The 26,787-nt window shown below is 61.3% G+C and overlaps 2 protein-coding genes across 14 annotated transcripts; one reads left to right on the top strand and one right to left on the bottom strand.

The window, feature by feature from the left end:
- Positions 1–19,902, bottom strand: ADAMTSL5 (ADAMTS like 5). 13 transcript variants are annotated; one of them, XM_059060320.2, is made up of 14 exons: positions 7,684–7,756; positions 6,693–6,811; positions 6,484–6,585; positions 6,023–6,095; positions 5,822–5,913; positions 5,507–5,567; positions 5,246–5,354; positions 3,948–4,075; positions 3,525–3,636; positions 3,107–3,193; positions 2,818–2,981; positions 2,447–2,645; positions 2,301–2,372; positions 1–1,951 (listed from the first exon to the last, which is right to left on the bottom strand). In XM_059060320.2, the coding sequence occupies exons 2-14, from the start codon at positions 6,767–6,769 to the stop codon at positions 1,650–1,652; spliced, it is 1,578 nt and encodes a 525-aa protein (XP_058916303.1). In that variant the 5' UTR covers positions 6,770–6,811; positions 7,684–7,756; the 3' UTR covers positions 1–1,649. The 13 variants fall into 13 exon arrangements, with proteins under 13 accessions (XP_058916303.1, XP_066889309.1, XP_058916306.2 ...); XM_067033208.1 differs by lacking the exon at positions 6,484–6,585; XM_059060323.2 differs by lacking the exon at positions 7,684–7,756 and having other exon boundaries at positions 6,023–6,221; positions 6,693–6,829.
- On the top strand, positions 19,174–25,594 carry PLK5 (polo like kinase 5 (inactive)). The gene is given in 13 exon segments (XM_067033210.1): positions 19,174–19,242; positions 19,925–20,054; positions 20,170–20,257; positions 20,623–20,718; positions 21,361–21,559; positions 21,672–21,798; positions 21,983–22,062; positions 22,201–22,285; positions 22,536–22,613; positions 23,149–23,261; positions 23,264–23,305; positions 24,414–24,524; positions 25,406–25,594. Coding segments are annotated over 13 exon segments (1,356 nt in total). The 5' UTR covers positions 19,174–19,215; the 3' UTR covers positions 25,586–25,594.
- Positions 25,595–26,787: the final 1,193 nt, after the last annotated feature.

Genomic DNA, 26,787 nt, shown 5'->3' with positions numbered 1-26,787 from the left:
AACAACAAAAAAAACTCTTTGGAGCAATGCACAAAAGAACAGAAGGGCTAGGGAAGGAGTCTGGAAGAGCGAGGTTCCCAAGGTCAGGGCTGGGAGAGGCTGAAAGGGTATACACAGATGGGGAAACTGAGGCCCAGAGAGGGGCAGGGCTTGGCCTGAGGTCACCCCCAAGGTCAGCGGCCAAGTCCATTGAGACCCACATGTCCAGCACCCCTCGCACGCTCCCACCATCCCACGCCCCAGAAGAAGATACAACCACGGATGGTACAGAAGAGCAGGTTGTCCCAGGTGACGGTGTGAGTCACCCCACTCAGGATGGGGAGGCAGAAGGGGAGGTTTGCTGGGTGACTGTGCCACCCCACCGACACTTCCAATCCACACATGATCTAGGCCTGGCCTCCTGGCTCTAGAGTCTATAAGGAGACTACATCCAGGACACATGAGGACAGGGCACACGCTGAGGGTGGGGGCTCTGACCTGGCCGCTCTGCTCGGGGGTGGGGAGGGGGCCCCCTGAATGGCCTGAGAGGAATATGTGGCCCCAAGGGGCATCGGGAGGAGGCTTGGAACCTCAGAAAGTCCCGCCTTCCCCCATCCTCTTACATTCCCCATCCTCACGGTCGCCCCAGGGTCAGACACGGTGGGGGGAGGTGGGGGCTGGAGGGGAGGAGGAGGGGACGAGGTGCACGTGATCGCGTGTGTACAGGTGCTGACAACGTGGCTGTGGATCTGACTGACAGGGCATCCTGAAGTGTCTGCGGCCAAGTATGTGAAAATGGGGTGCCTTTGTTAAAAAAAAAAAGTGATTGCAAAAATTAAATAGGAGGGGCTTCCCTGGTGGCGCAGTGCTTGAGAGTCCGCCTGCCGATGCAGGGGACGCGGGTTCGTGCCCCGGTCCGGGAAGATCCCACATGCCGCGGAGCGGCTGGGCCCGTGAGCCGTGGCCGCTGAGCCTGCGCGTCCGGAGCCTGTGCTCCGCGACGGGAGAGGCCACAACGGTGAGAGGGCCGCGTACCGCAAAAAAAAAAAAAAAAAACAAAAAGGAATAAGAATAAAAAAGCGGTGTCAAGATTATCTCTGAACTTCCTGGTAGCCAGGGCAAAAGGGGAAATTGGTACGTTACAGTGACTGGGTAGGCATGCCTGTTTGTAACAGTGTGTCTGAATACGTGAGGGTGCGTGTGTTAAGTGGCAATGAGAAGGGAGAGACAGAGTGTCAAGGGGTTAAACAGTGGTGAGCTTCCTGGTAGCCAGGGCAAGAGGGGAAATGGATACATTACAAGGTCTCCTTAGGCATGTCTTTGTCGGGGTCATGCTTGTGCGTGACAATGTCTCCCAGCAAATGAGTGTGAGGCAAGGGGAATAAAAGCAGACACAGAGTCTCTGAGAGTAAAATAGCTATGAGTTTCCTGGCCTCCAGGGTGAGAGAGGAAATCAGAGCTAAAAAGTCCATTTAGTGTATCCTCACCAGTGTGTGCCTGCTTCCGACAGTGGATCTGACTGAGTGCAGGGGTGTCTGAGTGTGTGTGGTGGGGAGTCACAGAGCTGCAGGTGGGAGATAGTTCTGAGCTCCCTGGAAGCTATGGCAAGAGGGGAAAGATGCTGACTTTGAGCCTGGCCAGCCGTGTGTGGAGAGGTCTGGTCCAGGGGCTCAGAGGGGGCAGTGTCTGGCGACCAGGCGCACGCGGCTGTCCTCGGCGGGGCTCCAGGGCCGGGCGTAGCCGGCATGGGGGAGCAGCAGCCAGTCCTGAGTGCCATCGGCGCTGATGAGGCGCCGGGACGCCAGCAGGTAGTCCCGATGGAGGGCCAGCGGTGGGCAGGGGCAGTGGCTCGGCGCCCACACATACTCGAGGGCCCGCAGCGGCGAACGGTTCTTGTAGATGAGCTGCACGCGCACCTCGTATCGGGTCTCCTGGGCCTGCTGGACGCGGCCCAGCACGCGGGCCCGGAACACTGCGGGCAGGGTGGTGTTCAGCCCGGCTGGACGCTCCACCCTGGGGCCCATCCACACACCCCTTTCTAGACGAGGGAACTGGGGGTCAGGTGGGGCATTGGGGGCCCTTGGGGACTGTGGTCAGCTGAGGCCTGGGGTAGGGGTCAGCTCAGGGATCAGTGAGGGGTTAGGAGTCAGATTAGGGCAAAGGATCAGATCAGGGAGTCAAATGAGGGTCAGGAGGGGTCAAGCTGGAGTCAGGTCAAGGAGTGAAAGGCAAAGTCAGACCAGGGTCAGAGGTCAGCTGGATAGGGGTCAAGTTCAGGTCAATTAGGGGCCAGGTGAGGGATGGGGTCAAGGGCCTCTCACCAAAGTCGCTGCCGCAATAGTGGAGCAGCCGGTGGGCACGACCGCGGGTGTCAGGGCAGGGTGGGCAGGGGTCTGCGGGGGCAGTGCAGTCAGGGGCACAGGCTTTGCCTCCCTGCTCGCCCCCGCCCAGGCTGTCCCCAGCTCACCTGGGGTGGGGCCTGGGGTCCGTGGGGGGATAACAGTGGGGGCAGCGGGAGAGTCAGGGGACCGAGGATCTACCTCCCGAGGCTGCGACTGCCGCAGGGACCAGCCCTGGGCCTGAGCCTGCGCCTGGAAGGGGCCATAGCGCTCCCTGGGGAGCCAGAACTCGAACTCAACGCCGGGGTTGGGCTCCTGCAGGAGGACCTGGGCGGCGGGGGTGGGGGGGGTGTCACACACCAGAGAGCTGCCCTCGGACCTGATGGCCCAGCGTCCCCTAACACACACTCTACCCAGCCGTTCCCCGCCACGACCCCTGCTTCCCAACGGATTCTTTAACCCCACACGCCCAGACGCCCTCTCAAAGGCCCGCTCCCACCTGCAGGAGCAGGTCTTCGGAGGTGGGCCCTGCGGCGCGCAGCGTCTCCTCTGACCCTGTGACGCGGGTGTAGACCACGCTGGTGCCCGCTGCCTCGTAGGTCCCGGGAGGGCTGACCGCCCAGTTCCCGTTGAACACGTAGCGCCCGTCGCCCCCCATCAGCGCTGCAAGGGAAGGGTCAGCCCGGGCTCCCCGGAAGCGGCCCCGCCCGCCTCCCGACCCTGTTGCCCTCCTCTCCGCTGGATTCGGGCGGCCAGCAGGGCACCTCCTCCCTCGGACCCTGCGATACCCAGGTGGTTCCGGCTCCGGTGGGCGGCGCGGATGTGCCTGGCGCCCTCAGGGATCAGGGTCACGTTCCAGTACCCAGCGAAGGCACCTGGGCGGGAGGGAAGGAGGGCGTTGGGGAGCAGGTGTTGTGTATTTGAAGGATGATTTGAGGATTAAGTGGGATACTGCGGTAAGAAGGTTAGCCAAGGCTCTGGTACTCCGAAAACGCTTCCTAAAGGATTGGAGTTACGATGATTATCACTTAAGTGCGGCAGCAAAAGAGTTAAACCCCGTCTGTTCTGGGAAGGGCGGGACAATCTGGCAGTGGCCAATCAGAATGATGAGCGGGGGGGGGGGGCTGGGCCGCAGACTGCCCAATCAGTGCGGGACGTCTTAAAGGGCCTGCTCTGGGAGAGCTCGAGGTCGGGGAGGGCGGTCACCGGCATCCCGGAACACGCGCTGCACGAAGAGGCACGAGTCGTTGGCGCCGCCGCAGCGGCCGCAGCGGTCTTCGCGGGCATCCGAACCCAGCAAACCGTCACAGCCGGGCCTCTGAAGGGGTGGGGAGGGCACGCGCGCCGTCAGACGGCCCCTGCCGTCGAGGGGCCGGGGCCCATGGAAGAAGGCAGGACCAAGAACTAAAAGGATGGAACCTGGGGGGCGGGCCCTAGTGGGAGGAGGCTGAGGATGAGGCCTAGTGATAGGTGGGGCAGGGAAGGTCGGTGACTCGGTAGGGGGCGGGGCCTAGGGAAGAGGGCGGGACCAGGAACTTAGCGAATGGGGTCTGGGGGCGGGGCCTGGAGGGCAGAGGCCGGGTGGAACCTAAAAGGGACGGGGATGGGGGCGGGGCCTGGAGTTCTTACCAGGCAGCGGCCAGCCACGCAGAGTCCCTGGGTGCCCGGGCTGCAGGGGGTACCGTCCAGCACGCGGCCGAAGCTGTGATAGAAGTCGTGCCCCTCCGCCAGGCAGTTGAGGTCGCACTGATTGGGTGCTGGGGATGGGAGGAGTCGGTGGGAGTGGGGGACATATCTGAGTTCCAGCCCCCTTCCTGCCAGTCACCCCTCAGGCAGCCATCCTCTTGGGCAGATGAGGCCCAGAGCCTCAGCCAAAGCCACACGTGGAGGCTGAGGCAGAGCCAGGACTGGAACTTAGGCATTCTGCTTCCCGTTCGCTGGGACTGTCCCAGGCAAGTATCCTGGGCCTGCACTCATTCATTCATTCATGTTAAGTCCTAATATTAGGGGCCCACTATTGACATCATCACCCATTCTTCACTCATTCTTCCATACGTTCATTCCACAAACACTCATTGAGCACCTACTATTTTCCAGACAATGTTCTAGACTCTGGGGTACAGAGGTGGGCAGAACTCACTCGGCACTTGGGCTCTGCACCCAGCAGGTGCCCCCGAAAAAGTATTTGTCCAGTTCTGACTGAGTCCTGCATAGCCTGGGTGTGTTGCTGGTCCTCCCCGGGACTCAGTTTACCCCTCTGCCTGGCAGTGGGGCATAATGGACAGTCTGACCACACCCCAGGCCCACAGACCTGATCCCTGCTCCCCCTGCTCAGGATCCCTCTGGCTCCCGACTCCCTGAGTCTGGCTGGCAGACCCAGCCTGGAATAGAGCCTGAGCTGACCCTGGCGGGCCTCTGCGGGGGTGAAATCATGGCAAGTTTCCGCCAATTCTTAGGGTGAAGGAAAAAAAAAAAATCTGTGAGGTTGACGGTCGGAACTTTCTCCATTCTAGGATTTTCTTATCTGTGTCTACCCCCACCGTGGCGTCTGAAGCTGCCTGTTTCCCTTAAATCTGGAGGCGCACTGCCCCAGGCACACAATTATATAACTCGCTATTTTCAGCTCAGTGCAGCAATATTTCCTGCGACTGGTGTAAGTTTGAGAAATGTTGGCCTCTGGATACAGCTCCCAGTAAATCCTCAGCTTGGTGTTCGACCCTGTGCAGAATAGACCCTGCCTCCTTCTGCCCCTCTTCACAACTCACACTTGCTTTCCACCCTTCACTTCACCAACTCCTACATATCCCTCAAAGCCCCAGTGCCAATGCCCCTTTCTTGCACCCCTCCAAGTCCCCCTTCCTTCTTAACAGCCACTTTTCCCTGCCAGCTCTGAGAGAGCTGGACTAACAGGAGCATAGGCTACTCACCACCGTAGAAGGGCACCCATTGGTAGGTCTTCTGGGTGCCCAGAACAGGGTGGCCATTGTAGAGGGCACATTGTAGGTCTCGGAAGGGCACGGCCCCTGGGGGACACTCCTGGGGACAGAGATCGGTGCAGCAGAGGCTGGGACAGCCCCGGGGATGCCCAGAGAATCTGGCATGGTGGCAAGGATATTTGGGGGCATGAGTGGGGAAGCAGGAGGGCTTCAGGGAGAACTCAGTCTGGGGGGTGGGTGGATAGAACTTACGGGCAGCTGGCAGAGGCGGTACTCGTGGGTGTCCCCCCAGCACATCACTTCCCTGGGAAACCTTCGAGGAGCAGGGTGGCCAGACTGCGGTCAGCACCTCCAGAAACCCTTCCCCAGAGCCAGCCTGCCCACCCATCCACCCCCGCTAACCCCACCCACATTCCAGCTGGATTAGCGGGATTAAAAGGCACAGCATGTGTGGGCAGGCTGAGGGTGCGGCCAGGGGCTGGACCAGCCTGACAGGAGAGGAGGGGCAGGGGCAGGGGCAGGGACCCCCTCCCATCCCACCCAACCGAGTCCCAGGAGCCTCCTCACCGGATGCATTGCCGGCTGCGCACGGAGAGCCCTCGCCCGCAAGAGCTAGAACAGCGGCTCCAGGAACCCCATGGAGTCCACTCACCCGGACCCTACTTGGGGAGACAGAGGCAGAGTCAGCTTGGAAGGGAGGCTGGTGACCCCCACACTGCTAGCCGGGTTCCCATGCCCGCTGCCCCCTGGGCTCATGTCCCCCTTTACCTGAGCGTTGCCCCCCAAACCACAGTTCAGGAGGGTCCACAGCAGGAGCAGGAGGTTCCGGAGGGGGCGTGGTCTGGGGGAAAGGAGGGGGCGCCGCAGTGGGGGGGCCAGCAGGCCAGTGGTTGCACCCCAGCTCTTCCCTGACTGGCTGTGTGATTTTGGACAGTAACTCAACCTCTCTGAGCCTCCCTTCTCATCTCTGAAAAATAAAGTCATAATAGAGCCCACCTAATAGGAGAGTTTTGAGGGGTTCATCAAATTAGGTGAGGAAAACGGGGGCCACAGAGCCAGGTCTGGAGAGAGAAAACTCAAATAATTATTATTAGTTGTTTACTGTCTTTGATGCACGTAGTAGGTGCTCATTCAGCGTCTGATGATGGAAGGAATCTTTCCAGGAGCGTGCACAGGTGTCTCCAGGGTCCTAACGCCCTCCCCACTCTTCCCACCATCTTTGCTCCTACCTTCCGGTGTGGCCAGGGGCCAGGTGCTCCTCTTCCCCCCGCCTCAGTTTCCCCATCTGTGCAGTGGGGACCAGCTGGGCACAGTCCAGGATTCTATGGGACCTTGCAGAGGGTGTGGCTGGTGGTGGCTGGGTCTGGTGCCTGGCAGAGCTCCCCCCACCCCACCCCCGGGCGGGCCCCAGCCTCCAGGGCCCCCTCAGCTCCCAGACCTGCAGCAGCCAGGAGCTCCTGGATGGGGGGCGGGACGGGGCAGGGTGACCTGGCCCTGGTCCAATGGGTGCCTCATGGCCTCATGTGGAGAGGGTGTGGGATGGAGCCCCAGAGCCGCCTGCAGAGGGAAAGGGGCCGCCAATGAGGGTGACGCAGGGAAGAAGGAGGCGGCCGTGTGGGGGCGGGGGAGAGGGCGGCTGGGAGGCTTTGCCTCCCTGGGCCTCAGTTTCCCCATCTGTCAGGGGAAGAATGAAGTCACTTGCCATCCCCACGCTCCCCATGACCATGGCACTGGTGGAGAAAGTAGCGGGCTAGGGCCAGGGAGCCCAGCGGTCGGCAGTGCCCAAAGGACACTAAGGCCATGCTGCAGGGCTCCAGTCCTGGAGGTCCCGGGCAGCGGATGGGGGAAGGCAGGGCCCCACTGGATGTTCTCGAGCAGCAGTGTCCCTGGTTATCAGGCTCTCCTGGCTCTGACATTCAAACCTGGGGCAGCAAGGGTCTGGGGCCAAGGTGGCTCCAGATGCTGAGAACCTGGGGGACCACGGGGTGGGTGTCCCCCCCCCTCTGACCAGAGCTGTGAGGCTGGCTGCATCTCTGAACCCGAGCCCTGGCTGGCCCAGGAAGCAGGAAGAAGTCCGGGTTGGAGAGCAGAGGTAGGGGAGGGGGCTTGACCCTGGGACACCCGCTCCCCTCTTAGCACTGGCTTGGGCGGGGGTCTAGGTGATGCAAAATGAGGAGCTTGAGGGGTCACCATTCCCACTCTCCAGAGCCCCCTGCCCGAGGAGCAGGACACCCCCCCGCGTTTAGGCTGCAGTCCTGACCCTCGGGGTGATCTCAGGGCAAGCCACGCCTCTGGACCTCAGTTTCCCCAGGAGGAAGTGGGGATGAGCTTTCTCCCACCCTGGGGGTTGCCGCCCCGTCACCCCCCAGTTTAGGGACGGGGAGAAGACTCCGGCCGGGATAGTGGTGGGGGTAGGGAGAGGGACTCACCGGCTACGTAGAGCCCCGGCGGCGCGTCCAGGCTCCCGGGCGGCCCGTGGGCGAGCGGAAGCGGCGGGGCCCGCGAGGAGGGGCGGGGGGAGCCCGGGGCGGCCCCTCCCACCCGGCCTCCCAGGGCGCGCCCCGGCCGGGGTCCAGAGGGGCGGCGGCGCCGTGCGCCCCCGCGCGGCCGTTGCGCGCCCGGGCGCCGATCTGCGGCAGGGGACTGCTCCGCACGAGCCGTGTCCGACCGTCCGCGTCGCGGCGACCTTGGGAAGCCCAGGGCGGGGGAGCCACGCGGGGACTGACCGCCCTTACCCCCACCTCGTGGCTGCTATTCCGGGCGCCGCGCTCAGGGCCCGGGAATGTGAGCGAACCTAGGTCGCCCTGTTGAGGCTCCAGGAGGGCGCTGCCCTCTCCCCACCGACGCCCAGATCGCGTCCCCACGAAGGTTCCCTTTCCTGGCCACGACGCCTCCCCAAATCCCTCTCTCTACCCCTCTCTCAAAGTCACCCTACTCAGGAACCCGCGCGCCTGGGTTCAGGTCCTAGGGTTCCCGCCCCAGGTCCCGACCACCCCCAGCGCAGGGCCCCAGAGCACTGGGGAGAAGCTCAGTCCCAGGGGCCTGGCGTGAGGGGCGGGGAGCCCCCTCTCAGCCCGGCGCATTCCCGGGCGCTGCTGTCACCAGAGGACGCGCCCCACCCCGCCTCCCGCCTCCCGCCCTCCCTTCCCGGCCCCAGGCTGCAAGCCGTGGCTTCGCAGCGAGACCCGGGTCCAGAAGGACCCCTCCCACGCGACTGTGGCCCACCCTCCCTGACCTCAAGTTCCCCATCCGGGCAATGGGGCCGGCGGGGGTCTCCACAGCGACAATTCCAGGTGGATCTCAGCTCTTTGCGTGAACTGGCAAGGACAGGGTTACCCCAGGGCTCCCCACCACCAGACCTTTCCCCGGTTTAGCATCTGCGCGCCCCCCCGCCCACCCCTCATCGCCCACCCCTCATCGCCCACCCAAGCAGACACGCAGCAGGCGCCCACCGCTCGGCCCCTCCCCTGGCTCCTCACTGTGGCCCCAGGATGCTGCCTGGCGAGCGGGTTGAGGAGATGGGGGCACCAAGGGGGGCGATGGATGGACAGCTCTTCTGCTCCCTGGGCTCGGCCCAGGCTCAGCTTGAGTGCCCGCTTCTCCTGGGAGCCCTCAGCGGGGTGTTCCAGCCCCGACCACAGGGAGGGGGTACTGCCGGCCCAGCTCTGTCTGTCCTCCAGCCTGGAGCAGCTCAAGGCAGGGCCATCCAAGCCATTCATTCACCCAACACTTACTGAGCATTTACTTTGTGCCGCTACACCTGTGAATCCGCCTAGTGAGGGGAGACAGTGCCCTACGAGGGCACCATGCTACCTTCCCATCAGGACGTTCTGCAGTAATAGCCCAAGCCCACTGCAGATGGGGTGGGGGGCCAGGAAGGCCCTCACGCAGGAGGCCATTGCTGCAGGGAGGTGGGGGAAGGGCAGCCCAGTCTGCCTGGAACGGCACATGCAAAGGCCCTGAGGCTGGAAAAGGGAATAGGGACAGTGGGAAGGTTGGGGTGGGTGGAGCCAGTAGCCAGCCTGGGGGTAGGAATGTGGTCGGAGAGGGGCCAGGGGGATGGCAGCCATGGGAGGTGGGAGGGGGTGCTCTGGTTTGGGAACAGCTGCCTCTGGCTGTCATGGGGGCAGGACAGGGGACCTGGAAAGCAGTGGGGAGGCAGTGGCAGGCATGCTGGGGTCAGGGGCTGGGCTGGGGGCGTGGGGGGTGGGGAGGGCACTGGGTGGCTCCCAGCTGTTTGGGAGCGGAGTCTGCAGGCCTAGGGACAGATCCCATGGGGGAGGCACTGGGAGGAGGCAGGTGGGAGCTTGGCTGAGCAGCCAGTGAGGGGAGGAGCCCCATTCCCTTCGGCGGTGGGGGGGAAGCACAAGTCCGAGGTCACCTGAGGATGGGTCTAGGGTGAGGCAAGGAGAGGCTGGGAGTCCAGGGGCTGCGTCTGGCTGGGGATGGACATGTGGGCATCCTTTGCACACAGGGGTGTTTAGAGTCATCGATGAGGCCATGGGGTGAGAGTATGGACAGAACGGAGACTGGGGCCTGAGTGTCAGAGGCCGGGGTGGGCATGGGGTCCCCCAAGGTCGCAAGAGGATGGGCTTCCGGGAGGAGGAGGGGCGGCCTGAGTGGGTAAGATGAGGATAGAGCATGGACCAGTGGCCAGCGGATCAGCATCAGTGAAGGCAGTGACTTTGGCAAGGTTCAGCCTGGGGGGACAGGACTCGAGAGAGGATGGCAAGAGGGAGGTGGGTGGTGAGGGTAGGCACCCTCTGTAGAGCAGCTACCGTGTGCTGAGCTGGGGCCTGGGGCCTGGGGCCTGGTGGCATCAGAAAGAAATCAGGCTTGGCCAGGAGCGCCACCAAGTGGACAATCTCATCCCCCGCACCCCGCCCCATGTGCCTTATGCCCCAAGCCCCAGTCCACCGCGCTATGCAGGGTGTGCATACAGCAGGCAGTGTGCCCTGCAGGAAGGTATACAGAAGGCACTGTACCCTGCAAGGAGTGTATATACCAGACATTGTGCTCTGCAAAGAATGCATACAGCAGGCGCTGTGTCCTGCATGAGCATATACAGCAGGCATTATGCTTTGCAGGGAATGTATGCAGCAGTCACTGCATCCTAGACATGCATACAGTAGACACTTGGCCCTGCAGGGAGTGTATACAGTAGGTAGTGCACCCTGAAAGGAATGCATTTAGTAGACACTGAACCTCCCAAGGAGTGTATACAACAGTCAATGTAGCCTACAGAAAGTGTATACAGAAGTCACTGCACCCTGCAGGGAGGGTATACAGAAGGCACTATGTCCCACAAGGAGTGCATACAGCAGGCACCATGCTAGACAGAGAATGTCTACAGCAGGCATTGTACTCCGCAGTGAGTGTATACAGCAGGCACTGAGTCCTGTAGAAAGTGCATACAGCAGTCCCTGTGCCCCGCAGGGACAATACACAGCAGGCACTGGGTCCTGCAGGGAATGCATACAGTAGGCACTGTGGCCCACATGGGGGCCCTAACGCTTATGGGATGGCCAGATGGGGCTGGGGTGAAGTCCTGTACCCACCCATGCCCCCCCTCCCCAGTCTTTGTCACCCTGCAGGTCTCCAGCCTCCCACCCCCATGCAGGAGGTAACTCAGCTGGATTCAGCAGATCTCCAGAGGAGGCGGAGAGCTCAGCTCGAAATACCTGCTGCAGGTGGAGGCATGGTTGTGAGGTTTGGAGGCTCCAGGTGCGGTGGCATCCCAACCCCCCCAACTCATGCCCTGGTCTGAACTTAGGCCCAGGGGTCGGCAGGGTCCCCCTACGCTGAGCTCCGGCCTGGACCGCATCCCTGACGCTGGGCCTGGACAGGATCAGCCCAAGTGGACATGAGTCCTGATGGATGTGGGTCAGCCTAGGCTCCCTCTGTGGTCTCACAGCCTTGAGCCTCCCCCTGCTCCCCCTCCCCAACTCCCTATGGCCTCCCACGATCCCTCAGGCCTGGGCACGTGGTCCACAGGATACTCCAGTCTCCTGTGAAGATGGGGTGGGAGGGGTCCTGCAAACCCAGAACCCGGGTCTCTGGAGCTGCCCAGCTGTCCCTGGTCATGAGCATGAATGGAGCAGGATCGGGGACCCACCATGGCCAGGGCCGCCCATGTCAGCTGGGATGGTAGTTTTCTCCACCCCAGGGAGAAGCCAACAGAAGCAGGAAGCAGAAAGGGCGAGATTTCTGAGACGGTTGTTTCAGTCCCTGGATCAAGCTGCACCTGAAGCCATCCATCCATTATTTTTCACTCTAGCAATTTGGAGTTTCTGTGACTTGTTATCAGGAGGTCCTCTCTCACAGGGAACAGCATCTTCTTCATCACCCTCACCCACCCCGGACAGGTCCTGTTTCTTAGGCCACTGATCCTATGATGGAGTATTTCACCTCTACACATCACCACCACCTTGGAGGCCTTCATATCTGATGTGACACCCCCAGCTGCCTCCGTGAGAGGGATCCTCACCCCCACCTCATGGGTCGGGATGCTTGGGGGCAGCGGGGCAGAGTCACACACAGTGAGACTTGGAGGGCCTGGGATAGCTTCACAGTCACATCCGAATGGGTGTCCTGAGCTCCTTTTGAGGCAGGGGGTTGGGGGGACTTGCCTGAGTGGCGAGATGCTTGAGGCAGGACCTGGAGAATGAAGGGGAACCGGACGGAAGAGGGTGTGAGGGAGAGGGTTCCTGGCAGACAGAACAGCACGTGCAAAGGCCAGGGGGCCAGAGGAGCAGGGTGAGGACCAGCCCAGTGAGGAGGCCTGGGTAGCTGGAATTGCAGTGAACATGAGGCCAGAGGGGGCCGGGGCCTCGCATAGTGTGGGGACCGGAAGCATGGGAAGGTTATTCAGAAACGGCAAGAAGTGTTAGGTGAGAAGGAAGAGTTATGCATGATCTGATGCCACTTATATAAAAGGAAAAGTACCTATGTTAGCATAAACTCAGACAGGAAGTGGACAGGAATAAACCCTCACGGGTAAGCACGATGATCTCGGCGGGGGGGCGGGGGTTGGGGTGAGTTTGAGTTACTGCCTTTAAGGTTTTAATTTATTGTAGTCTTTTCATTCTCTTTTTTAAAGAGAATTTTTATTTTGGAATAATTTTAGATTTACAGAAAGTTGCAAAGATATGACAGTAAGTTTCTGTCTATCCTTTGTCATCAGTAGTATAATGTCCCCCCCCCCCCCAACACACACACACACAGGATGTCCATGTCCTGGTCCTGGGACCTGTGACGTGTCACTTCACGGGGCAGAGGGGACTTTGCAGGTGGGATTAAGGCCCCTGGGATGGGGAGGTCCCTGGATTCCCCGGGGGCCCCAGCATCATCACACGGTCCTTATAAGAGGGAGGCGGGAGGGTCAGAGGCAGAGAGAGACGGGAGAGGCTGCGCTGCCGGCTGTGAGGATGCAAGGGGTGCCGCGAGCCAGGGATGTGGCGCCTCTAGAAGCTGGAAAAGGCAGAACCGATGCTGCCCTGGAGCCTCCGGAAGGACCAGCCCTGCCCACGCCTGGATTTTAGGACTTCTGACTTCCTGAATGCTTTCCTAAGCCACCCAGTTTGTGTTAATTTGTTACAACAGTCATAGGAAACAATGACTATTTGTCACATCTAAGGAACTCACGTTGGTATATTATGATTACTAATTGATAATATTAGTAATTACCATCACTATTGACCAAATTCCAAACGTTATTTGGATTCCACAAGTTGCTGTTTTGGTTTTTCTTTTCACCCCAACTAATTTCCTTTTTCTGCTCCAGGATCTCATCCAGGAGCCCACATGATATTGAGCTGCTTCTCTCATAATTGGTCAAAAGACCCAAGCACAGATGAAATACAGATCATTCCTGTGGAAATCTGGCTGGTTCTGATGGCACCCAGTACTTTGCATGCAGCGGAGTCAAATCAATGTCCTCAGAGGTTGAGAAGGCATCCAGCTGAGGACACTGGGGGAAGAGTGTCCACTCGGAGGGGCAGCACCCACTCAGGACCCTGAGGATGCCCACCCAGCAGGCGGGGTCCGAGGCAGCTGTGGGAGGGTTCGGACTTTCCCAAGGCCCCCCAGCGAGTGGGTCAGCACCTACACGGGACATAGCAAGGAAATGCACAACTGTCTCTTCCACGGAGCCCCCAGCCCTGTAGGAGAGAAGTCAGCGAACTAGCAAGGAAATGACATGATTGCAGGTTGTGAGGGTACCGCAGAGGGACTCATAGGGTGTGGGGGGCCCTTGCCTGGGCCCCAGAAGATGAGAAGGAGCTCCTGGACAAAGACTGGGGGGGTGGGGAGCCCTTTGGGCAGCGAGAATGGCATGTGCAAAGGCCCTGAGGTTGGGATGAGCTTGGTATGGGTTCTCAGACCAACAGAGAGGCCAGGGTGGCTGGGCCAGGGTGAGCGAGTGGGTGTGTGGGAAGGCCATGGGGGCCCACTAGCAGGCTTTGGATGTGATCTGATTTGGTTCTGGAAGGCTTCTTGCTGTCAGGAAGAGGCTGGACTGTCCCTGAGCCCCACAGCATCCCCTGAGTCCAGCTCTCAGCCAGCCCCTGGTTCTGTGAGCCTCTGAGGGCCCAGACACATCGTGGCCCCCGACCTGGCCATAGCTGTGCTTAAAGCTCCTGACCCAGGGCCCTGGCTGGTCCTGGACATTGTGCCAGGGAGGCCCTACGTGGTGTCTTCAGTTCCATCTCCTCCTCTGGGTCATCCCTGGGCTCCCCTGCCAGGCATCTTGAAGGCGATGTCTCCAAAACTGCACTCTGGCCCTCCCCTCCCTGACCCTGGACGCCCCCCCACACCCTGGCTGTGGACGTGTGTCCTAGGGTCACGGGTCAAAGGGGAGAAGTTGGAGTGGTCGAGCCCAGGCTCTGCTCCGCTCTGGGAGGGCATCAAGCCCCTCAGAGCTCCCCACCCACATACCTTCCTGTCCCACATTTCACTCTGTCTGTCGCTCTCCAAGCTGCAGTTGGACCATGTATGGGAGCCATTCCAAGCTGGGTGTACAAGACAATTAATGTCCAGGGTGGAGGCCCCGGCCAACGGGGGCCGGATGCCAGGGGTCCATGCGCCCCTAGTCCTCCCCTGCCCCCATCCTCCCCGGCCCCTCAGTCCTGCTCTTCAGATCAACTCACGGCACTAAACCCTTGCTTCAGGGTCTGCTTTTGGCAGAGGCCGGGCTAAGGCAGGGGAGGAGACACAAGCTGCCGGCGTCGGTCTCCTGCTGGCCTGGACCGCATCAGCGAGAGGGAGTGGACAAAGGGGGTGCGGGGGGGGGGCTCTGAACTGAGTCCTCGGCACCGAGAGGAGGAGGAGCCTCAAAGGAGAACCAAAAAGATGTAACAAGAAAGGTGGGAGAATAGCCTACAGAGAGGCGTCCCAGAGGACACGAGGGGACAGAGCTTCTAGAAGGAGCCAGTGACAGTGGGTGCTGAGAGGCGGGAGAGGCAAGGGCAAGGTTTGTTCCCGGAGGATGGAAGCTCAGGGAACGTGGCACCCAGGTCCCCGCAGCCCCAGCTGGGCCGGTCTTGAGGCAGTGGGCACTGCAGTCATGAGGTGGCCTCCTTTCCCGCTCTGCTCACGGGGCCCCGTCCCTGGGGACCTGCGAGGTCTGGCCGAGGGCTGCCGAGTACAGACAGGCAGCAGGGAGTCCACTGTGTTTCAAAGTCCAGGAGGCAAGAGAGGGACCCAGGAGCTGGGCTGAGTCACGCCACCGCGGACCCGGCACCCGTCCCGCCCGCCAGCCTCCCGAGGGAGGCCTCCCAGGGTCCCGCCCGAGCGCTGTCTCAGCAGCCGCCCCCTCCACCTGCGGCAGGTATTTTGAGCGAGGCCCCGCAGTGCTTCTCCTGGGAAATCTGCTGAGTCTGGGGAGTTATCTCAGGTCAGGGAAAGAACAGACTGGAGACACATCAAGCCTCTGGCCTGGAGCACGGGGGCCCAGGGGACTGCGTGGCCAGGCTGGGGCTCCAGCCCACCCCGGGCTCCTGAGCCCTGGGCAGGGGTCGGCACGGGAGGGTCAGGCAGCCCCACTGAGTACCCCCTCAACGCCTGCCCCTTTGCAAAACTGCGATCCGGTGCTTGCTACACATACTAGGCTTCAGCTTGCTCATCTGTAAAATGGGGGTATTAGCTCCCTGAGCCTGTGGGTTTTTTGGGGGTAGGGAAGCTAAAATGGTTTTCACTTTCTGATTATGGCAAAATGTACAATCACACGCAATGCACCATCTTCACCATTTGTAAGTGCACAGGTCGGTGGCATTAAGCACATTCACATTGTCGTGTGACTGTCCCCACCATCCATCTCCTGGAGCCTTCCATCTTCCCAGACTGAAGCTCTGTCCCCAGGAAAAACGGACTCCCCACCCCTCCCCCAGCCCCTGGCCCCCACCATCTACTCCCTGTCTCTCTGGATGTCACTCCTCTAGGACCTTCTGTGAGTGGAATCAGAGAGTATTTGTCCTTCTGTGTCTGGATTCTCTCACTGAGCATCATGTCCTCAAGGTCCATCCACATTGTATCAAGTGTCAGAACCTCCTTCCTTTTTAAGGCTGAATAATATTCCACTGTATGGGTGGAGCACGTTTTGTTTATCCCTCATCAGTCGATGGACACCAGGACTGTTTCCACATTTCGGCTGCTGTGAATAAAGCTGCTATGAACATCTAAGGTTTTCCTTTTACTATAAAGTTTTTCCATTCGAGAGTGCTGGGGAGGGCATCCCTGCTCCAGGGGGCGCAGGCTGGGAATAGGATGGCTCCCCATCCCCGTGGAGGAGGTTCAGCCAGGAAAACAGCGGGCTGCCGGGAGATGGGGGCAGAGCTGGTGTCTGCAGAGGGTGTCAGCTGACAGCCCTGCTGTGAGGCACTGGGCCAGGAGCTTTGGATTTCTTTCCCCCAGGAGGCTTCTGGGGGTCCAGTGGGCTCAGCTGCCTACTGCAGCGTGAGGGCTCTTCCTATGCTCCCGTAGCCCCCCCGGAGGAGAGGCATGGGGGGCAGTACTGGGTGGGCCGGGGCTCCACACGCACCAACCTGCACTCTAGGTCAAGTTCGGCCACAGTCTGGTGACTCTGGCTTGCATGTCCCTTCCTGAGCCTCAGTTTCCTCATCTATAACATGGGGCTAAGAAGAGCACCGACCTCTGGGATAAGCCACTGCCTGGAAGGGGTCTGGCTTTCTGACGCTGGCCTCCAGAACCCGCCCAGACCTCCGGCTTTGGTTAATTCCGGGTGATCTCCTCTCCACCGTTTCCTGAGGGCCAGGTGGGTCTGTCTTGGGCACTAGTGCTGAACAAATACCTGAATTAGCGGGCAGCAGAGGCGTGCCACTGAGAAGGACCTGGATTCCTGCCTGCCAGGGTGGATTCCAGGGCGACAATGATGTGACAGCTCAGACCCCCGGGCCCCCCAGCTGCTTTCCTTCTGTCACACCGCACCTGGTTCTCATTAGCAGGACTCGGGCTCCCCCCGGCCGCAGCCAGCTGGCCCCCTGCACTGGCCTGGAATCCTTGGCCCTGGCGCTGAGGCCGGCCCCCCACAAAGGTACCAGAGGTTGGCTCCATCCAATGCACTGAGGCCCCCTCAGAGTCCCCCATGCCCTGGCTGCCCCCATTTGACGTGCCAGGCAGACATGTGACAACGCAGAAGGTGTTTCCTATCCCTGGTGGCTTGGCTGGGCCGAACTCCGAAATCTGGTCTCTGGAAAATTCCGAGGCCTGACTCCGGCCCCACGGAGCCCTGCTAACCCCTCCCCATTCATTGTGTTATGTAACTTTTGGGGATTAATACCGAGGCATCCAGAGGCAGCTGCCTGGATTCACATCCAGCACTGTCCCTTCCTGGCTGGGTAAGCGACTTAACCTCCCTGGGCCTCAGTGTGTTCATCTGTAAAATGGGGACAAGGCCAGTTCCTGCATCTCAGAATCGGTGAGAGGGTGACTTGAGACGATACAAAGAAAGAGCTGGGAACCGAGTCTGGGGAACAGCTCAGAGATGCTCCCATGGTTCCCGGGGGGCTCAAGCCTGCCCACTTGTTCTCCATCCCCTGCCTCTCTCTGGCTGCCCAAGCCGGGAGTCACAACCCCCAGTGTCTGTGCATCAGTACCCAAATCCTGCTCCTTCTCACCACTGAGTGTCCATCATGTACGCCAGCCTCCCAAACCCAGCAGTGCCCCTCTGGGCTTCACTCCCCTCCCCACCTCCCTGAATCCTGCTGTGGCTCCCTAGTGCCAAGATGATCAAGCCTCGTGCGTTATCATATGGGGCCCGGGGACCCACCTGCCAGGAGGACCCACAGTCACACGTATTCAGGACGACTAGACTCAGACCTCAAGCGCACTCCGCACTCCGGGGAGAGCCCTGCCAAGCCCTTCCTCCCACCCACCCTTCCCCTCGAGGCCTCGAGACAATGAGACTATCCCTCTGACCTCAGTCTCCTGCTCAGAGAGATGGGTGTGTTGACAGTTCTGTTTGGCGGGAGGCGCAGGATTGCAGGAAGCAAGCGAGCTGATGGCGCGCGGGACTGGCGCTGGGCTGGCGTGCAGGGTGCCAGCGCCGCTCTGGTCCCTGGAACTCCCGCCAGCCCCGCGTCCCCACACGCCCAAGCGCCCCCACGCGCCCGCCCCCTCCCGCGCTGGCCGCCCCGAGCGTCTGGACTCCACCCCTCCCCCTTCGGCCAATAAGACGCGTCCAGGCAGCGCGCGGCCCCCAGAGCAGCGCCGCGCGCCGTGGTCCCGGCCGAGGCTGTGCCAGTGCGCCCGCCCGCCAGGCTCCCGGGAGGGATGGAGCCCGAGCCGCGGCGGCGGCGGCGGCGCAGTTGCCGCCCGCTGGTCTCCGTCTTCCTGCGCGACCCGAGCTCGGGGCGCGTGTACAGGCGCGGGAAGCTGATCGGCAAGGTGGGGACCCCGGCACCCGCAGTCCGCTGGCGAGGGGTCGGGCCGGGCAGGGGTCCCGGCGGGGCGGGGCGCGTTCGCGCGATCGCGACCGCAAACGAGCCAGCGTGCGCCCCGGCTTTTGTCTCTGCGTGTGTCGCTTGTCCACGCGAGTTTGGGGATGGCGTGGGTGGACTGGCCCGGGTCTGCGATGTGCCCGCTGCTCTGCGCGCATCGCGTGGCGGGAACCGGCGTCGGGCACGTTGTGCTGTGCTGTGGATTGTGTGTCTAGGGAGTGGGTGTGCGCCCGGGCGTTCTGCGACGTGGAGCCTTGGTGCGGACCCGGACTCTGTTGTGTTGTCCCCGTGCGTGCGTGTCTCAACGTGTCATAGGTCTCTGTTTTCTGTGTTCGGGCGTTGTACCGTGTGTCCGCGTACTGTATTAGGGTCCGTGGGCTCTGTATATCCAGGTGTGGATGTGTCTGTGTGTCTGTGTCCGTGTGTCTTCGTGTACTTCTGTGTGTTGTATTGCCTTGGGTATCCAGGTATGAGGATGTGAGCTATGCATCCATGCGTCTCGGGGTGTGTGTGTGTGTGTGTGTGTGTGTGTGTGTGTGTGTGTGTGTGTGTGTCTGTCTGTCTGTGTGTGTGTGTGTCTGTGTGTCAATGGGCCTGGCCATCTGTCCCCACACCTGTGTGCCCTGAGCTCGTGAGTCGCCTGCCTCGCAGGGCGCCTTCAGCCGCTGCTACAAGCTGACCGACATGTCCACCAGCTCCGTGTTTGCGCTCAAAGTGGTGCCTCATGGTGGTGGCGGGGCTGGACGGCTGTGCCCCGGAGACAAGGTAAGCCCTGAGCATCAGTGCCCAGGGGCCCTGTGACCAAATCGGGTCCGCAGAGACGTCCCTGCCCTGGGAGTGGGGAGCACGCCCGTGGGGGCATGGGTACCTCGGGTGTGGGCACCTGCTGGGTGTGTACACGTGGGACCCCGCCCGCAGGTGGAGCGCGAGATCGCCCTGCACAGCTGCCTGCGACATCGCAACATCGTGGCCTTCCACGGACACTTTGCTGACCGTGACCACGTGTACATGGTGTTGGAATACTGCAGCCGCCAGGTGCCCAGGGGGCGGGGCCAAGAGGGAGCCGTGCCCCGCCCCCGCCCCCAGTCTGCTCTGCTCGTCTGTGTCCCCCCCATGTCTGTCTCTCCTTACCTGTTTCTACCTGTGACCACACTAGGCCCACCTGTGCTCACCCTTAATGCTCTTGTGCCCACTTGCCCACCCAGAGGCTCTCTTGACTCACCTCGGCCCACCTGTGCGCCTCCTGCGCTCAGCCAGGCCCCACCTGCCCACATCTGGCCTCACCTGGGCAGTCCTGCCCCCCTTCCCCAGGCCTGGGGCCCTTGGGGCCACTCATATGGTGCAGCCTAGAGCCCAGACGTCCGACAGACAGGAGTGCGTGTTCCTGAACCCACTTGGACTCAGCTGTACCGTCGTAGACCCCTTGAACTCCCCGAGCCCACTTGCATACACCTGAGCTCTCCTTTGCCCAGAATGTACGCACCTTGGGTTCATCTCTTGCCGAAAAGCTCACTGTGGCCCCCTCGGCCCATCTGAGCTCCTGTGCTCCTCCTGGGGCTCAGAGCTCACCTCTGCCTGTCCCACACTCAGCCACATCCACCTGGGCCCAGCTGAATTTACCTTTGCCTTCCTGGGCCCCTGGAACCCACTGTGCCGCCTAACCTGTGCTCACCTGTGTCTCCTCGGCACTGGCGCTGCACCAACCGGTCCGCTGCAGTCACTGGCCCACGTGCTGGAGGCGCGGCAGACGCTGACAGAGCCTGAGGTGCGTTACTACCTGCGGGGCCTAGTCAGCGGCCTGCGCTACCTGCACCAGAGGCGCATCGTCCACCGGGACCTGAAGCTCAGTGAGGGCGGGGAAGGGGCCTCGGGGGCGGGACGGGGGCGGGACGGGGGGGCGGGGATTCCACCCTCACGCCGTGTTCCTCCCCCTCCCATCCCCCCCGCACCCCGCCCTGGCAGGTAACTTCTTCCTGAACAAGAACATGGAGGTGAAGATCGGAGACCTGGGGCTGGCCACCAGGGTGGGTCCTGGAGGCCGCTGCCACAGGTGACCGAGAGGCTCTGAGCGGGCTCTCTGGGCGGGTGAGGGTGGGCGGGGCTCTGAGCGGGCTCTCTGGGCGGGTGAGGGTGGGCGGGGCTCTGAGCGGGCTCTCTGGGCGGGTGAGGGTGGGCGGGGCTCTGAGCGGGCTCTCTGGGCGGGTGAGGGTGGGCGGGGCTCTGAGCGGGCTCTCTGGGCGGGTGAGGGTGGGCGGGGCTCTGAGCGGGCTCTCTGGGCGGGTGAGGGTGGGCGGGGCTCTGAGCGGGCTCTCTGGGCGGGTGAGGGTGGGCGGGGCTCTGAGCGGGCTCTCTGGGCGGGTGAGGGTGGGCGGGCTCTGGGCCCCAGCCTTCCTGAGGCCCCTTTATGCCCCCCAGAGTGCTCTGTGGGACCCCAAACTTCCTGGCCCCGGAGGTCGTGTCCAGAAACGGGCACTCCTGCCAGTCGGACATCTGGGCTCTGGGCTGCGTCATGTGAGTGGCCCCAGAAGCCCCGGGCCTGGGGAAGGGGGGCAGGACTGCCCAGCTGGGGCCAGGTGTGGGCAGGTGGGAGCGGGCACCGGCAGGTAAGGACAGGTGTAGGCATGTACAGGGGAGGTTGAGTGGGGGCACAGGCAGGTTTGAGCGAACACAGGACCAGTGCGTGCAGCTGGGGAGCAGGCGGGAGCCCACACCTGCCATCATCTGAGCGTGCAGGTATGAATAGGGCATATGGCGGGGTGACAATTTTGAGTGTTCACAGAGGTATGGACGGGTGTGTGCAGGTGGCAGATACACAGGCAGACGAGGGCATATGTACGAGTATGAGGCGTTGAACAGACGTTGAACAGGTGTGAGCATGCACAAACTAAAACTGGAAAGGTATATGCAGGTGTGTCCAGGTATAACCCAGGAGCAGGCAGGTGTACAGACAGGTGCTGGTGTCTCCTGAGCAGACAGGAATGGCCAGGTGGGAGCAGATGTAGGGCAGCTATGAGAAAGTGGATGTGACGTGGGTAGGGAGTCAGGAAGTGTGGGAAGGTGTGGCCAGGTGTGCACAGGTAGGTGTGAGCCAACCCTGGATGCCCAGGACAGATGCAAGCAGGCACCCGGGTTCCTGCCCCCGACCCGGCCCAGGTACACGGTGCTGACTGGCGCCCCTCCCTTCGTGGCGGCACCCTTGTCGGAGATGTACCAGAACATCCGAGACGGCCGCTACCCCGAGCCTGCACATCTGTCCCCCAATGCACGCCGCCTCATCGCCCGCCTGCTGGCACCCAACCCGGCCGAGCGACCCAGCCTGGACCACCTGCTGCAGGATGACTTTTTCACGCAGGTGTGGGGTGTCAGCGGGTCGGGGCTGCCCTTCTCTGGGGCGTCTCAGCAGACCCCCAGCTAGCCCAGGTGCTCAGGAGCGGCGTGCTGACGCCCAGCTCTCCACTCCAAAGGGCTTCACCCCGGACCGGCTGCCGCCCCACTCCTGCCACAGCCTGCCCATCTTCTCCATTCCCCAGCCTCTGGGCAGGCTCTTCCGGAAGGTGGGCCGGCTGCTGCTGCCCCAGTGCCGGAGGCCTCGTGAGTACCGCCCCGCCCCCTCACCTGCTGCTACCTGTGCCCCGCATCTCACACACCTGTCCTCCTCCCTACCTGCTCTGAAATGTCGCCGCCACGGGCAGAGGCGGATGTCGGTGGCAGAGGCCCCGCCCTGCATGGGGTCAGGCTCCGCCCCCGCCCCCTCCAATCCTCCTGCTCCCTGCAGGCCCCTTCACTCCTAAGAAGGAGGCGTCAGGTCCAGGAGAAGCCGGCCCTGACCCCGACTCCACGGAGTGCGGTAGTGAGGTGAGGGCGTGGGGAGGGGGGCGTGGTGGGGAATGTGGAAGGCATCCTCACAGGGAGGCCGGGTAGAGGGAGAAGCGGGGGGGGGTGTCTTCGAGGCGGGGAGGCCAGAGCCCCCAAGCCCTGCTGCCCCCTCCCCAGGCCTCCCTGTCAGAGGGAGGGGCTCCGTGCCCCGGGCGCCCTGTCCACCTGCTCAGCCACGGGACCCTCGGCAGCGACCCAGCAGGCGAGCAGACTCTCCATCCTAGGTGGGAGCTGTGGGCAGGAGTGAGCATCGAGAAGTGGGGGGCAAAGACCCTGCCTTGCCAGGATCACTTCCCCTGTCCCGGCCTCAATTTTCCCACCTGTAAAACGACAATGATGTCTGGAATCCTTCTCGGGTGAAAATAGGACTTTCCCGGATGTGGGAGTTTGGGGCGGGGCTGGTTGGAGGGGCTCTGGCCTGTCTGTCCCCCACAGAGATCTGTCTCCCCCAGGGCCCCAGGGGAGCCCGAGGCAGGAGGTAGAGGCAGCCATCAGGAACCTGCAGCTTTGCCTGGACTCTGGCGCCCCAGGTAGGAGTAGCACGAATAGCTGAAGGTTGTATTACGGAGTTCCAGCTTCTCCTGTGGCCCAGCTTCCTGGGCCACTGGATTTTCCCAGGGTTTCCATTATTGCCCTTTTTCTCTTCTGCAATCCAATCTAGGATCCCACATGGCCTTGAGAGATTTTTATTTTTGAATACAAAAAATGTTTAATGAAATAAAGCGAAGCCCTACAGTGGTTTGGACCTTACAGGCATTTCAGATTTACTCATTTCCAGAGGCAGCTGTGATCCCAGGGTCCCCCCAGTCCTCCCCGCTCAAGGCAAGAGTCATTTATTTTTTTCTTTTTTTTTTTTGGCCGCAAGTGAGATCTTAGTTCCCCAACCACGGATCAAACCCGTGCTCCCTGCAGTGGAAGCACGGAGTCTTACCCACTGGACCGCCAGGGAAGCCCCAAGAGTTGGTTTTCTATTCCTTGGACTTTACTCTCCATGTCCTGTGCCTCTGCCGTCCTTCCGCCCGCCCGTTCCGGGACCCCTGCTCACTTCATTTCATCCTGTGCCAGCCATGCAGGACCCCCCAGGAGAGCAGCGGCCCATCCTCTGGGCCCCCAAGTGGGTGGATTATTCCAGCAAGTACGGCTTCGGCTACCAATTGTCAGACGGAGGCAGTGGTGTCCTGCTTCGGGATGGCACCCACATGGCCCTGCACCCCACAGGGGGGTAAGTTGTGGAGTTCCTATCCCCCCGGGAGGCCAGGCCCTCCTCCCTGCCTTTCTTCATTCACTCCTCATAGATTTATTAAACATCTACTGTGCACATCTACAGGCGCTTACTGCCTGGTGGGGGGGAACAATGCTTAACAAATGAATTACTAAGTTGATTTCAGGTGGCAGTTTTCTGAAGGAAATGAAGAGGGTGAGGTGACAGATTGGGGAACTGGAGACGACTCTCAACAGAGTGGTTGTGGAAGGAGGGGCTTTCTGAAGAAGTGATGCTCAGGCGAGACAGGAATGATGAGAGAGAGTCCGTCAGGAACAGCATCTGAGGCATAGGGAACAGCATGTGCAAAGCCCCTGGTGGGTTTGAGGAATGGCAGGGAGAGGGGGACGACATGAAGTCACAGAGCCTCACAGGCCACTGTTGGGGTTGGGGTGGGAAGGAGGGGTCAGACTCATACTTCTTTTTTTTGTTTTTGTTTAATTAATTAATTTTTGGCTGCATTGGGTCTCCGTTGCTGCGCACGGGCTTTCTCTAGTTGCGGCGAGCGGGGGCTACTCTTCGTTGCGGTGCATGGGCTTCTCATGGTGGTGGCTTCTCTTGTTGTGGAGCATGGGCTCTGGGCAGGTGGGCTTCAGTAGTTGTGGCGCACAGGCTCAGTAGGTGTGGCGGCCCATCAGGATCTCAGCGTGGACAGGCCGAGTCCGTGGCTCCATGGGTCTGGAGTTCAGGGGAGGGGCCGGTGCTGGATGGACAGAGAGGGCTGGTCCGTGCAGAGCTGGTTTCACATCATGGTCCAAGAGACAGCTGTGTGAGAAGGTGTCCTCGGGTGTGAGGTGCCCAGGATGGAGGTCCTGACAGCTGGCACCGTCCTGTGCACCCCCCCCACCCCCATCAGCCAAGTCATCTACATGCCCGACCGGGGAAAGCTGGAAACGTTCGCCCTGAGGGATGTGCCCAGCCTGCTGGGCGCCAAGCTGGCCGTCCTTCGGCTCTTTGCCCGATACATGCAGCGGCGGCTGCGAGAGGTGAGGGCTGGGTGGGGCTGGGGGGGTGTGCCAGGAGGTGGCAGCCCTTGGCCCTGAGGCCCCGTGGCTGGGTCTGTCCGCAGGAGGGGGGCCTGTCCACAGCCACCTGGCCGGCAGCCCCAAGCCTCTGCCTGCTGCGCTTCCTGGTGTCTGAGCGGGCCGCGCTCCTGCTCTTCAGTGATGGGACGGTGCAGGTGAGTGAGGGTCCCCCCCCCCCACAGGGCTGTTACATTGCACGCTTCTGGGGGCAGCCCCAGGAAAATAGGAAATAAAATGTGTCTGAATGACAGCAAAATGTCCCTTAGGGTCAGAGTCCTGTGTGGTTACCTGCAGCAGCTGTCGAAATGTCAATTCTTTTTTCTTTTTTTTTTTTTTTGCGGTACGCGGGCCTCTCACTGTTGTGGCCTCTCCCGTTGCGGAGCACAGGCTCCGGACGCGCAGGCTCAGCGGCCACGGCTCACGGGCCCGGCCGCTCCGCAGCACGTGGGATCCTCCCAGACCGGTGCACGAACCCGCTTCCCCTGCATCGGCAGGCGGACTCTCAACCACTGCGCCACCAGGGAAGCCCCGAAATGTCATTTTGTTGCAGAATCATTTTTAGGTTTTCCTGCGCAGTCCTAGCAACCCCTGGGACATCGTAGCCACTCGTAAAACAGATTTCAAACGCACCAGTATGCAATACTTATTTTTAAAAATTCGTATGATTTTATTTTATAGTAAAGACTCCCTCTCTGTTCAGACCAGAGTACGCTGGCCTGGGCCGGGTCTTAGAGAGGATTGTCTTCAAATGGCCCTGCCCGGCAGCTGTGGAAGCTGGCACCCATGAGGAGCTGCTGTTCCCCAGGGCACAGGCTTAAGAGTAGGAGGTCTCACTGGGTGGCTCTGGGCGGGGGAGTCCCATCTGAGCCTCAGTTTCCCTGCCTGTGTGGTAGAGCCCTGGGCTCCTGACCCTGAGTTCCTACGGGTAGGGCAGCCACTGAGACTCAGATCAGGGGGACCTCAGTCTCCCATCCACTTGTCCTCCGAGGGCCAGGGCCCCTTCTCCCCTCGGACCCAGCTCCTCCCGCCTTGGTAGGTCAGCTGCAGCGGAGACCAGGCTCAACTCGTGCTGAGTGGCGGGTGTGAGGAGCTGAGGCTCACGGTCTGGGAACAGGGCCAGCCTGGCACCTCCTACCCGCTGGGCGTCCTGCGGAGCCCCGGCTCTGCTGCCCACCAGCATCTTCAGCACGCGATCCGCATGCTTCAGAGCATCTAGCTTCCCTGAGGGTCGAGGTGGACCTCTGCATGTTGACGCCCAGGACCCAGGCTCCATTTCTGTCCCCCTTGCTACCCCAGAGGGGGTGTCCTTGGGGACAGCTCGGGGAGCACGTGGGGGGTATAGGAGGTGGGGGTCCTTGCCTCGTGGCATGACCGTTCAACCCACACTTGTGTTTGGATTTGTTCTTTCTTCATTAAAGTAAACTTGGCTCTGCAGCCTGCCGTCAGCCTCTCTTTGGGGGAATTTGAGGAGCTTTGGCAAGGGGGCGCCATGATCTGAGCCCGCTGTTCTTTGTGGCACAGACGGGCCAGATTTTCACCAACACAGAAATTCTTACTAGAGTGGGGTTCTGCCATGATCAAAAATCTGAAATATGGAACTCCTGGGCAGTGAGGACACAGATGTTGGAGTCTGGGAAGAATGGTGACCCATGTCATGCCGGGACAAGACACTGGACCAGGGTCACCCTGGTGTGCTGGACCCGTGAACCAAGAAAGCCAATTGCCAAGGGGGACGTGAGCGTGCACTTAGGACACTGGCCAGGCCTCGGCGTGAGGGAGCCGGGCGCCCAGGACACTTCACTTGCTTCCCCCCCTCCCCCCCCCTCCCCCCGGGGAAATGCTTTCCAGCTCCCCGACTGAAAATCTGGTCCCTGTGGGTGGTTGTGAGTTTCAGTTATTCCAACTCACAGTGGCCGAAACAAAGAAGAAGAGCTTATTGGTGCCTATAACTGAGAGGTTGGGACACATGACCTTCAGGCAGGACTGCATCCAGGGCCTCAAACGGCAAGGTAAGGAATCCACCCTGGCCTGGCCATCTCTCTCGGCGAGGGTTGCGGTGTCTCTGGCCTCACACTTACAGTATTCGCAACCCTGTACTCAGCAACAAGCAGACTCCTCGGGTGTTTCTGGAAAGTCCTGGGACAGCACTTCCTCAGACCAGCATGGGTGACAGCCCTCCCATGGTTGGGGGACCACCCCGTTAACCATTGCGTCTTCAGAAACCCCTCCAGGGGGCTGGCTTTGGCTGGTCTGGATTTGGGTTTCTGCCCTGGGCCTCACCCTCCCCTCGTGGGTCCTTCAGCTACCCAATCTCCACGATCCCCTGCCAAGCTCCTGGGCACCTGGGCCCTTTGGGGCCCTTCTCTCCTCTTATTTCAGGAGCACACTGACAAGCCCACTCCCTGCAGCTCCCCAGAG

This window comes from Kogia breviceps, chromosome 4 (assembly GCF_026419965.1).
Source record: "Kogia breviceps isolate mKogBre1 chromosome 4, mKogBre1 haplotype 1, whole genome shotgun sequence".
Classification (NCBI taxonomy): Eukaryota; Metazoa; Chordata; class Mammalia; order Artiodactyla; family Physeteridae; genus Kogia; species Kogia breviceps.
This window is presented reverse-complemented; position numbering and strand designations above follow the sequence as displayed.

Excerpts from the sequence above, each read along its gene's own strand:
- ADAMTSL5 (XM_067033202.1), bottom strand. The coding sequence starts at position 6,769 with ATGAGGCACCCATTGGACCAGGGCCAGGTCACCCTGCCCCGTCCCGCC. Across the intron at positions 5,355-5,506 it reads ACCGCCTCTGCCAGCTGCCC|GAGTGTCCCCCAGGGGCCGT; the intron begins GTAAGTTCTATC and ends CTCTGTCCCCAG. Across the intron at positions 2,982-3,106 it reads CCGGAGCCGGAACCACCTGG|CGCTGATGGGGGGCGACGGG; the intron begins GTATCGCAGGGT and ends CTTCCCTTGCAG.